At 58.6% G+C, this 17366-nt stretch overlaps 1 protein-coding gene, 1 long non-coding RNA gene and 2 other non-coding genes across 11 annotated transcripts; 2 read left to right on the plus strand and 2 right to left on the minus strand.

The window, feature by feature from the left end:
* Window positions 1-5155: 5155 nt before the first annotated feature.
* Window positions 5156-5228, minus strand: TRNAF-GAA (transfer RNA phenylalanine (anticodon GAA)). Its single transcript has one exon. It is a non-coding gene; the product is annotated as a tRNA-Phe (tRNA).
* Window positions 5229-5358: 130 nt separating this feature from the next.
* TRNAN-GUU (transfer RNA asparagine (anticodon GUU)) lies at window positions 5359-5432 on the plus strand. Its single transcript has one exon. It is a non-coding gene; the product is annotated as a tRNA-Asn (tRNA).
* Window positions 5433-5697: 265 nt separating this feature from the next.
* Window positions 5698-16686, plus strand: NDUFS7 (NADH:ubiquinone oxidoreductase core subunit S7). Of its 7 annotated transcripts, none has more exons than XM_015440331.3 (8): window positions 5698-5733; window positions 9304-9340; window positions 9997-10068; window positions 10306-10411; window positions 11990-12169; window positions 12238-12284; window positions 14500-14588; window positions 16461-16686. In XM_015440331.3, the coding sequence occupies exons 1-8, from the start codon at window positions 5718-5720 to the stop codon at window positions 16484-16486; spliced, it is 573 nt and encodes a 190-aa protein (XP_015295817.1). In that variant the 5' UTR covers window positions 5698-5717; the 3' UTR covers window positions 16487-16686. The 7 variants fall into 7 exon arrangements, with proteins under 7 accessions (XP_015295817.1, XP_005587446.1, XP_073881311.1 ...); XM_005587389.4 differs by having other exon boundaries at window positions 16503-16686; XM_074025210.1 differs by having other exon boundaries at window positions 10000-10068.
* On the minus strand, window positions 13265-15510 carry LOC123570226 (uncharacterized). 2 transcript variants are annotated; one of them, XR_006694270.3, is made up of 2 exons: window positions 15097-15510; window positions 13265-14834 (listed from the first exon to the last, which is right to left on the minus strand). It is a non-coding gene; the product is annotated as an uncharacterized lncRNA (long non-coding RNA). The 2 variants fall into 2 exon arrangements; XR_012428188.1 differs by having other exon boundaries at window positions 13265-14852; window positions 15097-15465.
* Window positions 16687-17366: the final 680 nt, after the last annotated feature.

Below are 17366 nucleotides of genomic sequence, written 5' to 3' on the forward strand. Positions count from 1 at the left end.
TGAATGACAGTGAGCACTTGTCTTGGCCGCGAAGCCCTGCCCAGCAGGTGGAACCAGAACATGCCAGAGGTCCCCGAGTGCATCCCACCCCGCCGGCACCCTCTGCCCTTACTGTCCTGTGGGCTCTGAGGCCGTCAAGGCCGCTGGGGCAGGCTCTGCCTAGGCGCTTCCCTCAGTAATGGTGGGTTGTGGGTGCTCTGGGTTGTCAGCTGGGCAGTTGGGTGGGAGTCGGGGGTGCTGACCTGACAAGCACGGCCAGGGAGGAGCATTCCAGGGCTCCAAGGATGCCAGCATGGGTGGTCCTGGGCTCGCCCTCCCCGCAGCATGGCTGGCGCGCCTCTACTTCCTCCAGAGCCCCAGGAAGACAGGCTTGACCACATGCACACACGCAGGGAGACTCCAGGAGCCCTGCCCTCAGGAGCACGCTCTGCCCCTCTCCTGGCAGCTAGCCGACACTGCGACCCCACCTGGGCCTGTCCCTGGCACTGAGGACATTGGACCTGGGTCCCTGGGGTGGGGCGTCCTGGGTCCTGCTAGGTGCTCAGCGGTTCCATGCCAGGGGCTCCCGCCTCTACCATCGTGCTGACCACAGATGTCCCCAGACATGGCCTGGTGCCCCATGGAAAACTGCTGGCCACAAACCATGGTGTCCTTCCCCTGACCCCTGACCCCTGCCCCTTCCCTCTGACTTGGCCCAGCTGGTGTCTCAGAGCCTGGGTGCGTGCTTCTGCCAGCCCCCCAGCCGCCTGGCCCACACTCCCCAGCCCCCTTCACTGAGCCGCAGAGACCCCCATGTCCCTGCCAATGCTTTTTCCAAAGCTGGTCTCAGTGGTTCCCAGCAGTGCAAGGGGAATTGGGGTCCCCCTCACTGCGGCAGCCGCACCTGTCTGATCACTTCCAACAAGGAGACCTTGGTGGCCGCACAGCGCACTTTGTCCATCTTAAAAGGGGCAACACAGGCACGCAGCGAGAATTCCAAACCACAGAAACCTCACTCTCATGGACCCCACTGGCTGAGGCATTTCTGTTTTGCTTTTTGTTTGTTGGAGACGGTCTGGCTCTGTTGCCCAGGCTGGAGTGCAGTGGTGTGAACGTGGTTCACTGCAGCCTTGACCTCCCCGGCTCAAGCGATCTTCCCACTTAAGCCTCCCAAGAAGCTGGGACCACAGGTATGTACCACCACGCCTGGCTAATTTTTGTGCTTTTTGTAGAAATGGGGCTTGCTGTGTTTCCCAGCCTAAGTAATCCTCCCTCATCGGCCTCCAAGGTGCTGGGATTATAGACAAGAGCCACCGCAGCTGGCCTGCCTGGGTTCTCGTGCCTCTCTGCCTCCCTCCCTGTGCCAGCCTCATGCCCCCTTCTCACCTTCCCCAATTGCCACTCTGACCCCGCCCTGGGTCCTTCCCCTCTCGCTGGCCCAAGCTGTTCCTGGAACTGCTGCCTGCCCTCTGCTCACATCCTGCCTCCGCCCGGTGAAGCCAGCTCGTCCCTGTTCCCTGTCTCAGGGGTGTCCTCCAGGGCCCGGAGTTCCTGGACCAGATTCCTCTCTTCCCCACCTACCTCGCCCTTCCATCCAGTCAGCCTATCAATCAGCCCACTTTGCAGCAGAATGCCCCCCCAAAACCCAGCGGCTGGAACGTTCTCCACACGGTTTCCATGGGACAAGCATCTAAGAGCAGCCCGGCCAGGGGTTGTTGGGGTGGCTTGTGGGGCTGCGGTCTAGATGCTGGCTGGGGCCACATCAACTGAAGGCTCCAACGGGGCTGGGGGTCCAAGGAGCCTCGCGCGGGGCAAGGCATGGGAAGGAGGCTGCGGTTCTCCTCCACGTGGGTCAAGCTTCCTGAGCGCCCGCCCTCTGTAATGGCCAGCTCGCCTCTGAGTCAGCGGCCCAGGGTCCCCAGCAGCTGCACACGAGTATCGTCGCCATTCTGTCGGTCACACGGAGCAGCCCCGGCTGAACATGAAGACCCTGTAGGAGCTGGGTTTGGTGGCTCACGCCTGTAATCCCAGCACTCTGGGAGGCCGGGGTGGGCGGATCACCTGAGGTCAGGAGTTTGAAACCAGCCTGGCCAACATGGTGAAAACCCATCTCTACTAAAAATTCAAAAATTAGCTGGGTGTGGTGGTGGATGCCTGTAATCTCAGCTATTCAGGAGGCTGAAGCAGGAAAATCGCTTGAACCCAGGAGGCAGAGGTTGCAGTGAGCCGAGATTGTGCCATTGCACTCCAGCCTGGGGGACAGAGCGAGACTCAGTCTCAAAAAAAAAGACCCTGTAGGAAGGCAAGAGGCTGAACAGCACACACAAGCCCAGGGGCCCTGTCATCCCAGTGGCCCGAGGACCATCCCCCGGGCCCCTACTAGGCTCAGCTGCAGTCTCCACCCCATCCCCCACCACCAGCACTAGGACTAAGAGCCGCCAGAAACCCTTGAGCTGGCTTCACTGTTCCTCCCGGGAGGAGTCCAGGGCAGCGGACACATGACCCCGACATGGCACGCCGGGGACAGGGGAGGCACTCTGCTGTCCCTGACCCTGTAAAAAAAGCCCACAAGCAAAATCTCTAATGAGCAACGTTCTGCAGTATTAAGTCCTGCCTCAGACCTGCAGGGCGTCAGAAATAACGCCTGAGAAACGGCCAGGGTCCCAGGAGCTGAGGAAACCACACCTGATGCCACGTGGGGTCCTGGAGGGAGCCCTGGGCCAGTAAAGGGCATTAGAGGAAACCCAGGTAACTTGGATGGAGTGTAGATTTTGGTCAGTAATAATGTATTATGTGACAGATGTGTCCCACTCATGAACTGGGCATGGGGTACTCAGAACTCTATTCTAAAAATATGTATATAAATTTAAAACCAAAACCATGGCTGGGTGCGGTGCCTCACTCCTGTAATCCCAGCACTCTGGGAGGTCGAGGTGGGCGGATCACCTGGGGTCAGGAGATCCAGACCAGCCTGGCCAACATGGTGAAAACCTATCTCTATTAAAAATACAGAAATTGGCTGGGCGCGGTGGCTCAAGCCTGTAATCCCAGCACTTTGGGAGGCCGAGACGGGCGGATCACGAGGTCAGGAGATCGAGACCATCCTGGCTAACACGGTGAAACCCCGTCTCTACTAAAAATACAAAAAAAAAAAAAAAATTAGCCGGGCACGGTGGCGGGCACCTGTAGTCCCAGCTACACGGGAGGCTGAGGCAGGAGAATGGTGTGAACCCGGGAGGCAGAGCTTGCAGTGAGCGGAGATCGCGCCACTGCACCCCAGCCTGGGCGACAGAGCGAGACTCCGTCTCAAAAAACAAAACAAAACAGAAATTAGCCGGGCGTGGTGGTGTGTGTGTGTGTGTAATCCCAGCTACTCAGGAGGCTGAGGCAGGAGAATCACTTGAACCAGGGAGGCGGAGGCTGCAGTGAGCTGAGATGTTGCCACTGCACTCCAGCCTGGGTGACAGAGCAAGACTCCATCTCAAAAAAGTAAATAAAAATAAAACCAAAACCCTACAGCATGGGCAGCTATGAGAACTATAGAAGGAAGACAGTTTTGTGCAACTGCCAACCTCTTAGATTCCTGTCAGCTTTTCTCCAAGTCTTTATTATTTGTAGAGATGGGGTCTTGCTATGTTGCCCGGGCTGGTCTTAAGCTCCTGGCTTCAAGTGATCCTCCTGCCTTGGCCTCCTAAAGCACTGGGATTACAAGTGTGAGCCACCATGCTGGACCCCTCCAATCCTTTTGAGCTGCCCAAGAAGAGAGACCAGGTCTGGCTTTGTTCAGCAGTGCACCCCCAGCCCATGGCATGAATTCAGTAAACACCTACCGTAGGCCGGGCGCGGTGGCTCAAGCCTGTAATCCCAGCACTTTGGGAGGCCGAGACGGGCGGATCACGAGGTCAGGAGATCGAGACCATCCTCGCTAACACAATGAAACCCCGTCTCTACTAAAAATACAAAAAAATTAGCCGGGCGAGGTGGCGGGCACCTGTAGTCCCAGCTACTCGGGAGGCTGAGGCAGGAGAATGGCGTAAACCCGGGAGACGGAGCTTGCAGTGAGCCGAGATAGCGCCACTGCACTCCAGCCTGGGCGACAGAGCGAGACTCCGTCTCAAAAAAAAAAAAAAAAAAAAAAAAAACACCTACCGTGGTCCTCGAGGGTCCCTCAGCTTTGCTTCTCAGCCGTGTTCACCTAATTTGTGCCTCTTGTTTTCTTTTCTTTTTCCTTTTTTTTTTTTTTTTTTGAGACGGAGTCTCGCTCTGTCGCGGCCCAGGCTGGAGCGCAGTGGCCGGATCTCAGCTCACTGCAAGCTCCGCCTCCCGGGTTCACGCCATTCTCCTGCCTCAGCCTCCCGAGTAGCTGGGACTACAGGCGCCCGCTACCTCGCCTGGCTCGTTTTTTGTATTTTTTAGTAGAGACGGGGTTTCACCGTGTTAGCCAGGATGGTCTCGATCTCTTGACCTCGTGATCCGCCCGTCTCGGCCTCCCAAAGTGCTGAGATTACAGGCTTGAGCCACCATGCCCGGCCTTCGTTTTTTGTTGTTGTTGTTGTTGTTTTTTTTTTTTGAGATGGAGTCTCGCTCTGTCGCCTAGGCTGGAGTATGGTGGCATGATCTCAGTTTACTGCAACCTCTGCCTCCCGAGTAGCTGGGATTTAGATATGGGGTTTCACCATATGGGCCAGGTTGGTCTCGAACTCCTGACCTCAGGTGATTTGCCTGCCTCGGCCTTCTAAAGTGCTGGGATTACAGGGGTGAACCACCGCGCTGGCCTTCGCCTCTGTTTTCGTAATCATAAAACCGGCAGAAAAAAACCTCCAGTGGAATTACGAAAATTTGATGATATGCATGCAGAAAGCGTTCTGCAAACTCTGTTTTGCTAGTTTGGGCATTTAGTGTTAGTTTTTATGTAATTAGTACGGGCTGTAAACTTAGCAATTTAAGCAAGATGGAAAAATCGAGGGTTTGTCAGGGAAGGGGGAAGTTTGGGCTGAAATCATGACCTCTTGGGGGTGGGAAGAGCTGGCTTTGGGGTTGTTAGGTCTGAGCCCTTCTACCTTGGGATGAGTCCACGTCCTGACTCCTCCTCTGCAGAATAGGATGATGTTCCGAGGAGCGGTCCGGGATAGCTGCGAGGCAGCCGGACCGATCCTCTGAGGGGCGCTAAAATTTTTGCCGAAACCCGGGATCGAACCAGGGACCTTTAGATCTTCAGTCTAACGCTCTCCCAACTGAGCTATTTCGGCTGAGCGGCAGGGGTCGCTCTCGCCGCGACTCCGGCCCGCGCAGCGCCTTCCTCGCGCAGGCGTGGCTGGTTTCGCGTCAGCAGGCCGCACATACTTTATAAGGTCTCCCCGGGCAGCGGGTGGCATCGCTGTCTCTGTGGCGCAATCGGTTAGCGCGTTCGGCTGTTAACCGAAAGGTTGGTGGTTCGAGCCCACCCAGGGACGCTCGCCAATTTTTGCCCTCCTGTAATAACTAGAGTGTCGCATCTGTTTTTGTCGGGCTGCCGCAGACCCGCGGCCCCCACGCGCGCACTCCGATGACCTTTCCGTCTCGGGTGATCCGGGGCTGCACGGCGCAGGCACGACCACGGAGGCCAAAAGCGCAGCGGAACCTGTTGGCTCTGGGTTCCGGTTTCCGCACGCGCTCCGAGCCTCTTTGGGCGACGGCCCCGGGGACCCGGAGCGCTAAGGAGGACGGACCTCAGAGGTTGTCTGAAGGCCGAGGCCAAGATGGCGGCGCTGTCAGGTGAGCCCGGCGCCGGCGGCGGGTGTGGGGCCGCGCGGGTCTGGGTCCGTGGGAGCCTCGGGTGCCGTGGTGGCGTCGTGGGTCGGTGCCGGCATCGTGGCCGCCGTCCCCTCCGGGCTTCTCCGAGCCGGCCGCTCCTCGGGCTCCCGCCCGGCTTGCGATGAACGGTCTCCGTTATTGCGTCCAGGGTACAGTCGGGGAAACCGAGACCCAGCAGGTCATGACGCAAGCCCCCAGCCTCAGGAGGGCGCTCGGGGCGGAGGCTGGAGGGGTCCCGCTCACGTCCCCGAGACCAGGGCACGGCCCGCGAGGCTGCCCTTGAGATGCCCCGGAGAGAGCGTGGCCTGCCTGACGTGCTGGGAAACTGAGGCCCATTGAGGGTCCGAGACTCCTCGAAGTTACAGGGCCGGGCCTGGAAAGAAACAGGACCCAGGGCATCCACACCACCCTGCTGGACCCTCCACCTCCCTCCCCAACCCTGTGGGGTAAGGGCCTCTCGCAGAGCGGATCTCAGCCTGTCCCGCTCCAGGGACTTTTTTGGGATCAGCTGAAGCCTGCGGACCCCTGCTCAGATAAAGTTATTATAATGCATGGAATAAAATCCATAGAATTGCAAGGAAATCAGTTACACGGAGAGGCAGTTATTAAAAGATTGTCTTGAAACCTTATTGGCTACTTAGTAATCTAAGCGCTTTCCTTATGAACGCGATCTAGCGGCAGGTCTAACTACGACTGGTTTGGAAGGAGTGAGAATTGCAAATCAAGCTTTGACGATACGGAAAGGTCTGCAACCCCTGTACCATGGCTAGAACCCTCTGTGATTCCTCTTGGTGAAAAGTTACAGGTCCTGCTAATACTGCCATATTTTGTTGTTTGTGCTAAGAATTTTTAATTTTTTTTATTTATTGAGACAGAGTCTGCCTCTGTCATTCACACTGGAGTGCAGTGGTACCATCTTGGCTCATCACTGCAACCTCTGCCTCCCGGCTTCTGGCACTTCCTGTGTAGCTGTGTGCGCCACCATGCCTGGCTAATTTTTGTATTTTTAGTATAGATGGGGGTCTTGCCATGTTGCCCAGGCTGGTCTCAAACTTCTGAGCTCAAGGAATCCTCCCACCTCAGCCTCCCAAAGTGCTGGGATTACAGGCCTGAGCGTGAGCCACAACACCCGGCCTACACTAAGAATTGAACAAAGGGCTAATTTTCCATAAGATGGAAGACATTTTTTTCCATAAGACAACAAAGACATTTTGTTTTTTTATTCCAAGCAAGTTCACAGTTCCTCACCAGGCCCCTTGTTAAGAATGCCTGGCCCACGATGCGGTGGCTCACGTCTGTAATCCCAGCACTTTGGAAGGCCAAGGTGGGCAGATCACCTGAGGTCCGGAGTTCAAGACCAGTCTGACCAACATGGAGAAACCCCGTCTTTACAAAAAATACAAAATTCAGAGTGTGGTGGTGCATGCCTGTAATCCCAGCTACTGGGGGCGCTGAGGTAGGACAGTCGCTTGAACCCAGGAGGCGGAGGTTGCAGTGAGTCGAGATCGCACCATTGCACTCCAGCCTGGGCAACGAGAGTGAAACTCCGTTCTCAAAAAAAAAAAAAAAAAAAAGCCGGACCCAGAGGCACAGAATCCCATCACCTCAGAAATTCTCAGAAGAGCATTTCCTCTGCTAGGAGCTTATCCAAAGTCCAGAATTTTCAGCTTGGGAAACTGACGCCTGGAGTGGGGCAGCTCCCACCAGAGCCTGGAGCTGGGCAGTTAGCCTGTCTGCTGTGCCCAGCCTCAGGCATGCCAAGAAGTAGGTCACAGGCCTGTGTCCTTCAGAGAGTTGTGACCTGGACAGGGCCATGGGAAATAGCAACCCGGGATGAGGCTAAGGCTGAGGTGAGGGAGGGGCTCAGAGGCAGGAGAAGGCCCCATGAACGGCTGCATTCGGGGGCGTCAAACCCTGGTCCTGGTCCCTGGAAGCTGCCTACAGCCTCTCCATTGGGCCTCACCCCGCATCTGCTGGGGCCACAGCAACAGAGTACCATCACCTGGGCAGCTTAAACAACAGAAGCTGATGTTCGCATAGTTCTGGCAGCTGGAAGGCCAAGACTGGGGGTCAACAGGGTTGGTTCCTGCTGAGGCCTCTGTCCTTGGCTTGCCCATGGCCATCTGCTCCCTGCATCTTCCCTCTGTACGTGTTTGTATCCTGAAAGCCTTTTCTTACAAGGACATAAGTCATATCAGATGAGGGCCCACCCTCATGACCTCACTGCACATTATAATGACCCTTATTTTATTTTTTGAGATGGTGTCTCCCTCTGTCACCCAGGCTGGAGTGTGGTGAAACGATCTCAGCTCACTGCAACCTCCACCTCCCTGCCTCAGTCTCTCAAGTAGCTGGGATTACTAGTGCCCGCCACTACACCCAGCTAATTTTTGTATTTTTAGTGGAGACGGGGTTTCACCACGTTGCCCAGGCTGGTCTCAAACTCCTGACCTCAAGTGATCCACCTGCCTCAGCCTCCCAAAGTGCTGGAAATACAGGCGTGAGCCACTGCGCCCCGCCATTAATGATCTCTTTAAAGACCCCTTCTCCAAAAGCAGTCACATTCTGAGGTCCTGGGGTTAGGGCTTCAGATACAGGTCAAGTGGAGGGACACAGTTTAGCCGTCACCAGCACCAAGCCTGCCTTTCTGGCTTCTTCCTTGTGAGCCAGGATTCCTGGCACCTCCAGGCGTTTCCCCCCGCAGAGTGCCCCTGGGTGTGGCAAGGCCCTGCTCTGGCCTCAGCCTTCGCCTCGGGAAGGCTCTCCCCTCCCAGGAGCCTTCGTGCAGGCGCGTTCCCTCCTCTGTGCTTCCTTTGAGGCTGGCTCCTCTAGGGGCGCGTTGCTGTGTAGGTTGACGTGGGCAGCGCCCTGCCTGCTGAGCCGACTAGATTCCTGGAGGATGGGGCCTGTGCTCAGCTGCGTGGGAAATCCCCGAGCACCAGCCAGGGCCTGGAGCACCCAGCACACGCTTGTCAGGCACAGCTGAGGCCAGGACGAGCACTGGGCACCCAGGGAGGCCCTGGCATTGCCAGGGTGGCAGGCACCCCACAAGCACGCATAGATGGAGATAGAACCGGGTGCCGGCAACAGGAGGACCTGGGGTGCTGGTGTAGGCGGGACGCCCCGGGCATCTGAGCTGAAACCTGCCTCATGAGAAGGGGCCAGTGGTGTGCAATTGTGAGGCGGGGTGTCCCCCGCAGGGGAGCAGCCGGCGCGGAGGCCCTGGGGCAGGAAAGCAGCAGGTACTGGTGAATATCGCCAGGGTGGGGAGATGGAGCAGCGTTTGGGTTTCTTCTGGGGCCATTGGGTCTCAAGCAGGGGACTAAGAGTCGCTCATATTCTGAAAACCCGCTTGTTACCTAATGTTTGTTAAGTGGTACTTGAGGTGGGGTCAGAGCTAGGCCGTGCGGGCAGGAGCCTGACGGGGAAGTGCCTGGAGGCTGGCCCTGTGGCCCATCCAGGGGTCCTGAATCGGTGGCCCCTGGTGCTCCCCACGGCTCACTGTCCCCACCCCTGTGGTCCTCTCTGCAGCTCCTGGCCTGCGCGGCTTCCGGATCCTTGGTCTGCGGTGAGTGCCTGAGTCTCCAGCCCTGAGCTGGGAGGGGCCTTCAGCAGCGCCAGACGAAAGGGGGCGGGCCCTTATGAAGGTCACGTGTGTGTACGTTAAGGAAAGGATGCAGGTGACAGTCTGCACTCTGCATGTGATGTGCTGGAACCCTCCCTGGAACAGTCCATGCAGTGGCAAAGGCTGGACAGTCAGGAGGGAAACCCTGTGGGCCTCGCTCAGCACCGTCAGAGCTCACCGCCACTTGTGATGGGAAGGTATTCTGTGAGCTCTGTGCAGATGGCAGCCACGGGCAGGCCTCCTGGAGACCCAGGCGACTGACAGGGCGGTGATGGCGCATGCCCAGGGATCTGACCTTGGTCACATGTGGAAGGCCTGGTCCCAGTTTCCTTCTGTGGATGATCCTGGGACCGTCCTTGCTTGGACACTGTTGACCTGCTGGGTACATCACAAAAGAAACTCCATTCAAGTCTGGGCCATCATTCGGGGTCAGGGCAGTGGCCAGATGGCCCCAGCGGCTCTGACCAGTGGCCCAAGTGCTGATGGGCAGAGGCGAGAGCAGTCCCGCATCAGGGAGGGGAGAAGCAGGACAACAGTGAGTGTGGTTGGGGGAGTCGGAGGGGCCTGGGACGGCCACTGACCTGCGCTCCATCTCCCAGTAGCTCCAGCGTGGGCGCGGCTGTGCAGGCACGAGGTGTCCATCAGAGCGTGGCCACCGATGGCCCAAGCAGGTGAAGCTGGCCTTCTAGGGGAGGCCGTACCCCCTGCCCCCCCCTGCCCCTCCTTCATTTTCTGCATCAGCGCCGCAGCCACAGGGGTGCCTGGATGGGGCGGGGAAGGGGTCGCACAGCCTAGTCCCTGACCTCATGTGGCTCCAGGCCTCTGGCAGTGGCCGTGGGGGCCGGCATCCACCTCTGGGAAGTACCTGCGTGGCTGACGCCTCCTGTGCCCATGTGTCTCTGTGACAGCGCCCAGCCTGCCCTGCCGAAGGCTGGAGCCATGGTTCCCAAACCCAGCAGCCGGGGCGAGTATGTGGTGGCCAAGCTGGATGACCTCGTCAACTGGGCCCGCCGGGTGAGTCTACTATGAGCTGCAGGCCCTCCTGGAGCGCCAGGGCCTCTCTGCACACTCACAGGCACACACATACACACACACATATACAGACACGTACACACACAACACATGCATGCACACGAGTACATGTACATGCAAGCTCACATGTATGGACAGACGTGTGTACATGTACCACACACACAGCCATGCACACATACACGTATGCACACGCACACATGCACGCACGTACGCACACATGCGCATATATGCACACACGCACACGTGCACACACGCACACTCGCACTCATGTGCACACATGCACACACTCGCACACACACATGCACACACATCCGCACATGCACACACATCTGCACACGCGCACACAAAAACATACACATGCACACGCGCACACACGTACTTATGTGGACACATGCATGTGCGCATATTCGCATGCATGCACACAGGCACACACACTGATGCACACACCCCTGTGGCCTGGAGCAGGCTGGACCCTCCCGGAGGCCCCTGTGCTGGCCTGGTGGCCTGTGGTTCCATCTGAGTATTGAGACCCTGCTTGAAATGACCCCTCCCTTTCCGCCATTCTCTTTCTGGCTTCTGCGCGTTCCTCTTGTTTCTCTTTTAAGGTGAAAGTGGTATTTTAAGTTAAAAGGAGCGCGTGTGAAGGCAATAGATCCTTCTCAGTACCCGTCTAAAGCCTCCCCTGCTGTGGCAGCAGCCCCCACGCAGCCCCTGCCATCCCCCTGCAGCGTGGGCACGGGCAGCTCCCTCCAGCGCCTGCGGCACTCGCCGCGACAGCCCGGGTTCAACAATGCCCCACTGATGGACGTTCACTGTTTCCTTTTGTTTTCTGTTTCCTAAACAATGCCACGGTGAACGTCCTGCCAGGGGCGCAGTGGTCGAGACAGGGATGCCCACTGCAGGATAGTTTCTAATGGAGGGAACCCGAGAATGGCCACGGGCCATCCCAACACAGGCTCCTGGCGGGCAGGTGAGCCTGGCCATTTCTGCCCGGGCAGCCCTGCCTCGCTCTGTAGCTTGGCCCTGTCACCCATCAACACATGCAGCAGAGGCCCCTGCCAGGTCTCAGAGCTGCGTGCAGGGACAGCAGGAACCGTGGGGGAAATGAGAAGCCACGTGGATGGAGGAGGGGGAGGGAGTGGCCAAGGAGATCTGAGAGGGCTTCCCGGAGGCATCGCACCTGGTCTGCAGACCCAGATCTAGTTAAGGCAGAGAGTTCCCGGTTAGACCTGCGCTGCTACTCGCCTGTAGCCCACACGCTCAGAGAGTGGCTAGAGCCCCCTGTTCAGATGGTGGGACTTAGGATACACTGGGTTTGGGGAACTGTGTGATGAGGACAGATCTCACCCGTTTCTATTTTATTTTGAACGTGGCTGGTGGGGCGCGCTTTACAACCCTCTTGGGGCCGGGAGGCCACCTGCAGGAGCCGCTGTGCCTCTCACCTCTGCCGGCTGCCGCCCCGGGACATGAGCCGGGGGTTCTAGGTGCTCCACGTGGAATCTCACGCCGGGCCACGCGGGGCTCCAGGGGTGGCGTCTGACCCGAGCCTGGTCTCCGCAGAGTTCTCTGTGGCCCATGACCTTCGGTCTGGCCTGCTGCGCCGTGGAGATGATGCACATGGCCGCACCCCGCTACGACATGGACCGTTTTGGCGTGGTCTTCCGCGCCAGCCCGCGCCAGTCCGACGTCATGATCGTGGCCGGCACACTCACTAACAAGATGGCCCCAGCGCTCCGCAAGGTAGGGCTCTTCCCCGCCGCCCAGCTGCCCCCAGAGTGAGCTGCGCATGGACCCCGCCTCTCTTCCAGGTCTACGACCAGATGCCGGAGCCGCGCTACGTGATCTCCATGGGGAGGTGAGTGCAGGGCGGGGCGTCTCCAGGGACAGAAGTGGCGCGAGTGCTGGCCTGGCTGTGCCCTAATGGCGCTTATCAAAAGTGTCATTTACATTCAGTGAAATCCCACGTGGTCCCAGCTCTGCCCTTCAGCCGTCTTGGTGCCTCTACCCCAGGCAGACTGGGGGTCCTCTCCCCAGAACGATTGCTCCCATCCACCCCGACGCCGCAGACCCCACATTCCGCCCAGTTCTCTGCTTTACCCACACACAAGTAATGACGAGTGCTGTAGATGGTTTTATAATCTCAGCCTTCTAACTTGCCATAAGTTTTTTTCTTTTTTTTTTTTTTTTTGAGACAGAGTCTTGCTCTGTCACCCAGGCTGGAATCCGGTGAAACGATCTTGGCTCACTGCAACCTCCGCCTCCCAGGTTCAAGCAATTCTCCTGCCTCAGCCTCCCAAGTAGCTGGGATTACAGGCACACACCACCACACCCAGCTAATTTTTGTGTTTTTAGTAGAAACGGGGTTTCACCGTGTTGGCCAGGCTGGTCTTGTACTCCTGACCTCAGGTGATCTGCCCGCCTCGGCCTCCCACAGTTCTGGGATGACAGGTGTGAGCCACCGCACCTGGCCTTGCCATCATTTTTAGTCATTTCCCCATAACATTGAAAGATATTTAGTCTCTTAACATTTTAAAATATTTATTTATTTATGTATTTGAAGACGGAGTCTAGCTCTGTCGCCCAGGCTGGAGTACAGTGGCACGATCTCGGCTAAGTACAGTCTCCACCTCCCAGGTTCAAGCGATTCTCCTGCCTCGGCCTCCAGAGTAGCTAGGATTACAGGCGCCCGCCACCATGCCTGGCTAATTTTTATATTTTTAGTAAAGACGAGGTTTCACCATGTTGGCCAGGATGGTCTCGATCTCCTGACCTCATGATCCACCCACCTCAACCTCCCAAAGTGCTGGGATTACAGTCATGAGCCACCGTGCCCAGTCAGTATTTATTATTTTTATTTTTTAGAGACAGAGTCTCACTGCGTTGCCCAGGCTGGAGTGCAGTGGTGCAGTCGTAGCTCACTGCAGCCTTGAACTCCTGGGCTCTAGTGATCCCCCAATCTTAGCCTCCCAAAGTGCTGGGATTACAAATGTGCTCCACTGTGCCTAATTTTTTAAATTTTTGTAGAGATTGGGTCTTGCTAAGTTTACCCTTTTAAAGTGAGCAGTTCAGTGGTTTTTAAGCCACCACCTCTAATTCCAGAACATTCTCATCACCCCCAAATGAAACGCTGTCCCCATCAGCAGTCATTCTGCATCCCCTTCCGAGCCCCAGTGCCCACACCTCCCCTCCCTGTCTCTGTGGATGGGCCCTTCCTGGACATTTCACAGAAACAGGATCACACGCTGCATGGCCTTCTGTGTCTGGCGTCTCTCCCTGAGCGTGACGTCCTCAAGGTGCATCCATGCGGTGGCCTGTGTCCGAGCCTCGCTCCTTTTCTTGGCTGAATAATATCCCACTGTGTGGATATATTACTGATCTAATTCTACACAGAGAATTAGAATATTCCAGAGTTTTCATAACCGTCTCCCACTGCTGGGCATTCAGGTTATGTCCATTTTTACGGCTGTGGGAAGCAGTGCTGGGAGTGGAGTCTGTGTGGTCGCCTGGGGTTTCCAGCTCCCTGCCCCGGGTGGACCCCAGCACCTCACCGACAGAGCCAGAATCGGGCGAGGGCCTGGCGTGAGGCTCTGCCGCCCCATAGACAGGGGCTGGGTGTTGGTACTATGGCTGCTTGAAGTGGCTTTTTGTTGACACATGTGATCCGACAGTTCCCAGCCCCAGGAATCGATGGTCAGGAGCCCCCTCGGGAGGGGAGCGCTTTTCCCCGAGTTGGCAGCCACACGCGTGCTTGCGCCCCACTGGTCCCACGGAGGCTCACGGAGCCTGTACGTGTTTGCTCATTGCTTCTCCGTGACAAGTTCCAGCCTCGTTGGTGCCTGGCTTGCAGTTGAAGGCGGGTGGGGATGGGGCGAGGCCTCGTGGAGGGAGGGTGGACAGGGCAGGTCCCCGGCAGGTGTCCTCACGGCACCTCCCCCACAGCTGTGAGGAGGGAGGGTGGGCAGGGCAGGTCCCCGGCAGGTGTCCTCACGGCACCTCCCCCACAGCTGTGAGGAGGGAGGGTGGACAGGGCAGGTCCTCAGCACGCTTCCCTCACGTCCCCTGCCCCACAGCTGCGCCAACGGAGGAGGCTACTACCACTACTCCTACTCGGTGGTGAGGGGCTGCGACCGCATCGTGCCCGTGGACATCTACATCCCAGGTAGGGCTGGGACCACACCGCCCACGAGAGAGCTGGGGGCAGGGCCAGTGCCACACGGAGCCCGGCGGCCCATGTCACACCCCCATCAGACGGCGGGCTCCCCCATCCTATGGATGAGCCGGCTCCGGGCTCTCCGTCTTAGTGGAGCGTGTGCCCTGTGAGAAGTCAGCGATGTATTCAGGCATCAGAGGGATCGGAGGGAGCAGGGGAGGCTGAGTGCTTTAAAGCAGCTTCATACGGTCCTGCCTGACAGAAACCAAAGACCTGCAGTTAGAAATACCAAGAGAGAAGGTTCCTGGAGGCCAAGGACACCGTCCCACGCCCTCACCCTTATAGAAGGGCACACAGGACTTCCTTTGGCCAATGAAAATGTGGGAGACTCAGTTTGACTGTGAGGTTAGGGTGAGTTTGACCATCAGGAAAACAATTAGGAGTAATTGTTTAGTACCAGTATATCCCAACAGTATTTGGGCTATACTGACACTAAAAAGGAACATTGGCTGCATACCTGAAATTCACATCGCACGGGGAACGTTCTTTATATCTGGTGATCCTGCGGGAGACTTGCGCCTCATGTGGTCCCACAAGGGCCACCCGGGGCGTTCACCTGGACACCATGGACAATGGTCCATGGTAGGCAGGCTTAGAGGTGGCGCTCATGTGGGACAGGGGACAGAGGTCCTGTTCTTGGCCACCCTGTGCTGTGGCATTAGCGCATGCGCAGAGAGCCCAGCCCTGAGTCCCGAGTCTGGAGGGTTGGGCAAGCGGGAGGCACGTCCTGGCGCCTCTCAAAAGTGGAGGAACAGGCTCTGACTCTGGATTCCGCTTCCCTGGAAAGAGCGTTGATTTGCTCAGCATTCTGCACTGTTCAGGTCACCTAGGGGCAGTGGACAGGGCAGCTTGGGCCTCCCCGTGACCCTCGACAGCACAGAGAAGTCCATCCCAGGGTCAGGAGCTCAGCCCATGCCCCTGGCATCTTCCTCTGCAGTGCAGACCAAAGGGGCAGGGTGCGAGCGTGGACTATGCTCCTCCCTCCTTGGGGACTGTGCTCCTCCCTCCCTGCGGACTGTGCTCCTCCCTCCCTCCCTGCGGACCGTGCTCCTCCCTCCCTCCCTGCGGACCGTGCTCCTCCCTCCCTCCCTGCGGACCGTGCTCCTCCCTCCCTCCCTGCGGACCGTGCTCCTCCCTCCCTCCCTGCGGACCGTGCTCCTCCCTCCCTCCCTGCGGACTGTGCTTCTCCCTTCCTTGGAGCAATCTGGACTTGCCAGAACTCTGCCAGGTGGAGCCCGGCCACCCTTTCCCAGGCCCTGTGGTGGCCTTGTCCTTTCCCACCTGTTTCCACTCCTGCTGTCCCTGTTGGGCCCTGGACTGTGTCCTCTTGCTCAAGCCCTTTGCTCTGAGCCTGCCTGGCAGCTGGGCTGGAGGATCCCCAGCAAAGAGCTCTGGCTTGGGGCTCAGAAACGGGGTCATCGGGTCCTGTGGGATGCCCGGGCTCTGGGCCGCCTCCCCTCCCTCCGCCCAGCCCCCCTGCCTCCATCTCCGTCCAGAGCAGCCCCAGGCCCTGGTCCCCATTGTTAAGTGTGTCTGGTGAGCGCTGGCCCCACGGAGTCCTGAGGGCTGGAGCCGAGGGCCGGGTTAGTGAGGTCAGCATCTTGTCCGGGAGGTTCCTGTGGCAGCCCGGGATGAGCCACGGGAGGAAGGCAGTGGGGCCTTGCCCAGGGGAGGACCCCAGTCTTCCTGCAGGGACGTCCCCCACGCCGGCTGCCAGCCCCTGGCCCCTGCGCCCGCCCTGGGCTGCCAGCCTCCACCTCAGGCCGGCACGGGAGGCCCCTCAAAAGTCGAGCCGGCTGCGCTGTGCACATGGTCACGCAGGCTCTGGCTGCGGGAAGGGAGACTGAGGCAAGGTCCCTGCAGGCTGCCCACCCACGGCCGAGGCCCTGCTGTACGGCGTCCTGCAGCTGCAGAAGAAGATCAAGCGGGAGCGGAAGGTGCAGATCTGGTACCGCAGGTAGTGCCGCCACTGCCACCGGAGCCTGTCGCCGTCCTGTCCCCGGCCTGCTTTTGTCCCGTGAGGTTGTCAATAAATTTGCCCTCAGGCCGCTGCCTCCCAGTGTGGTGTGTGGGTGAAAGGAGCTGGGGACCTGGGGGGACCACAGACCCAAGCAGCGTGCCGCCCTTGGGTTGAGGGTGGTTGGAGCAGAGCCAGGGGCAGGGACGGGCACTGTGCCTGCCAGCAGGTCCTTTCCTGCTGCTCTGTGAAGACCCTGGTGTGGATGTTGCGGCCCAAAGTCCCGAGCATGGAAGGCCCCACGCCCTTCCCTCCTGGGAGGGCCCTGACTCAGTCTCCCACTGTGCCTTAAGGCAGGCTGAGCAGAGCCCGTCTGAGCCTGCCCCGGGGTTCAGAGTGTGGCCTGTGGCCTGTGTGTGAACTTGGGCAGGTCGCCACTGCCCTCTGGCCCATTTCCAGGCAGTGGGATGGGCTGGTTAGCTGCGGGCTGGGGCCAGGGAGATGGGGAGATGGCACCTGGTCCACACCAAAGGGCTGCAGGGCAAGGCTGTGAGCCTCACTGGCTGTCTGACCCCACTTTGGGGACCCTCTCCACCCAGGGCTTTCGGGGGACCCTGGCTTCACCCCACCAGCCCCTTCATCCGTCGAAGTCCGGTCCTCACCAGGGACGTGCATTCATTCAGCAAACGTCCCGTCTTCCTGTGCTCGGCGCCAGACGCCACCGGTGCTGGAGACCCCGCTCTGCAGGCCCGCCCTGCATGCCTGCTGCA

Source organism: Macaca fascicularis, chromosome 19, assembly GCF_037993035.2.
Source record: "Macaca fascicularis isolate 582-1 chromosome 19, T2T-MFA8v1.1".
Classification (NCBI taxonomy): Eukaryota; Metazoa; Chordata; class Mammalia; order Primates; family Cercopithecidae; genus Macaca; species Macaca fascicularis.

Excerpts from the sequence above, each read along its gene's own strand:
- NDUFS7 (XM_065535408.2), top strand. Across the intron at positions 10,412-11,989 it reads TCGTCAACTGGGCCCGCCGG|AGTTCTCTGTGGCCCATGAC; the intron begins GTGAGTCTACTA and ends TGGTCTCCGCAG. Across the intron at positions 12,285-14,097 it reads TACGTGATCTCCATGGGGAG|TTCCCAGCCCCAGGAATCGA; the intron begins GTGAGTGCAGGG and ends GTGATCCGACAG.